This window comes from Eurosta solidaginis, chromosome 1 (genome assembly GCF_040869045.1).
Source record: "Eurosta solidaginis isolate ZX-2024a chromosome 1, ASM4086904v1, whole genome shotgun sequence".
Lineage (NCBI taxonomy): Eukaryota > Metazoa > Arthropoda > Insecta > Diptera > Tephritidae > Eurosta > Eurosta solidaginis.
This window is the reverse complement of record NC_090319.1, coordinates 2,915,364-2,916,822: the sequence shown is the minus strand read 5'-3', so window position 1 is coordinate 2,916,822 and position 1,459 is coordinate 2,915,364. Positions and strand designations below refer to the sequence as shown.

General features: G+C 38.7%; 1 protein-coding gene across 1 annotated transcript; it reads left to right on the top strand.

Moving 5' to 3' along the window:
- Positions 1-231: 231 nt before the first annotated feature.
- On the top strand, positions 232-1,147 carry Fer3 (48 related 3). The gene is made up of 2 exons (XM_067777430.1): positions 232-499; positions 654-1,147. Exons 1-2 carry the CDS (start codon positions 367-369, stop codon positions 1,109-1,111), a joined length of 591 nt encoding a protein of 196 aa, XP_067633531.1. The 5' UTR covers positions 232-366; the 3' UTR covers positions 1,112-1,147.
- Positions 1,148-1,459: the final 312 nt, after the last annotated feature.

The window sequence follows — 1,459 nt, the reverse complement described above, 5'->3', positions numbered from 1 at the left end:
AACGCAATCATCCCTTTCAGAATTCAACCCCTATAAACAAAAATCCTTTGATTATTCGTTCACCAATCGAAAGTGGATAAACTGTTGTTGCAACAAAGATGGCTGCCACTTTACAGATGTTGCACTGAGCCTTATTGTCCTTATGAGTGGCAAACGCCAGTTTGAAGTAGGTATAATATCGTTGCACAGTTATGAGATGTGCAGCATTCCAATTAAGTCTTCCAACTAGAACTGTGTGTGTTATCTAAACTCATCCAATAAGAAAATTTTAGTTCATAAAAATTTTCATCTGCTAAAGTTGTAAGAAAAAAAAATTATTTTGTTATAAAGTGAGATAAATTTGCTGAAATCGTGGAGTTGTACAGAATGCAACACCATCCTGATCCGACTTACATGCCGGAAGTACCCTTTCAAACATTGTGGGGGCAGGAAGCGCCTCCGCCACCACCAATTGTGCCATATCAAGAATTGATCGCTGGATTTCCGTGTACCGACTTGGGTGAGCTCACTTAAATCAACAATGGAGACTTTCTTCCACTGAGTGTTTCTTATAAAAGAAAAGCTTAACCAACATTCCTATATTTAAATACAAAAGCAAAATATCTGATTAATAATAGCTACAAATATTTGTCTATTTTCATGTTGGTCTCCAGCCCTTTGGCAACGTTCGCAAGTCAACAATTTGGTGAGTGGTCAACGTTCCTCAAGCAATCGCAACAACAATGGCTCAGAGTCAACCAACGGTAATCCAACAAAGAAGACCCGCCGACGTGTCGCATCAATGGCACAACGTCGTGCCGCCAATATTCGCGAACGCCGTCGGATGTTCAATCTAAATGAAGCTTTCGACAAGTTGCGACGCAAGGTACCAACATTCGCCTACGAGAAACGGTTATCCCGTATCGAAACTCTGCGCCTGGCTATAACCTATATTGGCTTTATGACCGAGTTGTTGACTGGCGCTCCGATGCCTACGCACAAACCGCGTTCATCTGATCTTTATGCCGGCATGAATGGCCACCATCATCCGTCGGCGATGGCCCATCATCATCTTCATCCGGCGGCATTTCAAAGGGATTTCGTATCGCCATACAGTCATAGTTTGAGTTAAGCTCACAAGAGCAAAGCGTTGAATTCCGTGTGTGAGTGAAAGAAGGTAAAACATTTTGTTTTGTGCCATTTTATTTTTTGTTGGTAAATGTGTAGTTTTTCTTTTGTTATCAGTATAAAAATAAAAATTTTACGAAAATTTATTGGATACAATCAAAAGAGATGTCTTAGTTTATATGAAGATAAATCTTTAGTTTTTATGGAAAAAGTTAGAAAATATCTCACATATATATTTTTAAAGGGGAAATTTCGAAAGTGTACGGTCGGCCAGAATTTAAGATATTCTTGAGATTCTTCTCATAAAATGATTCTCGCTAATGGAGTCTTTTGATATAATATTTTGTTTGAT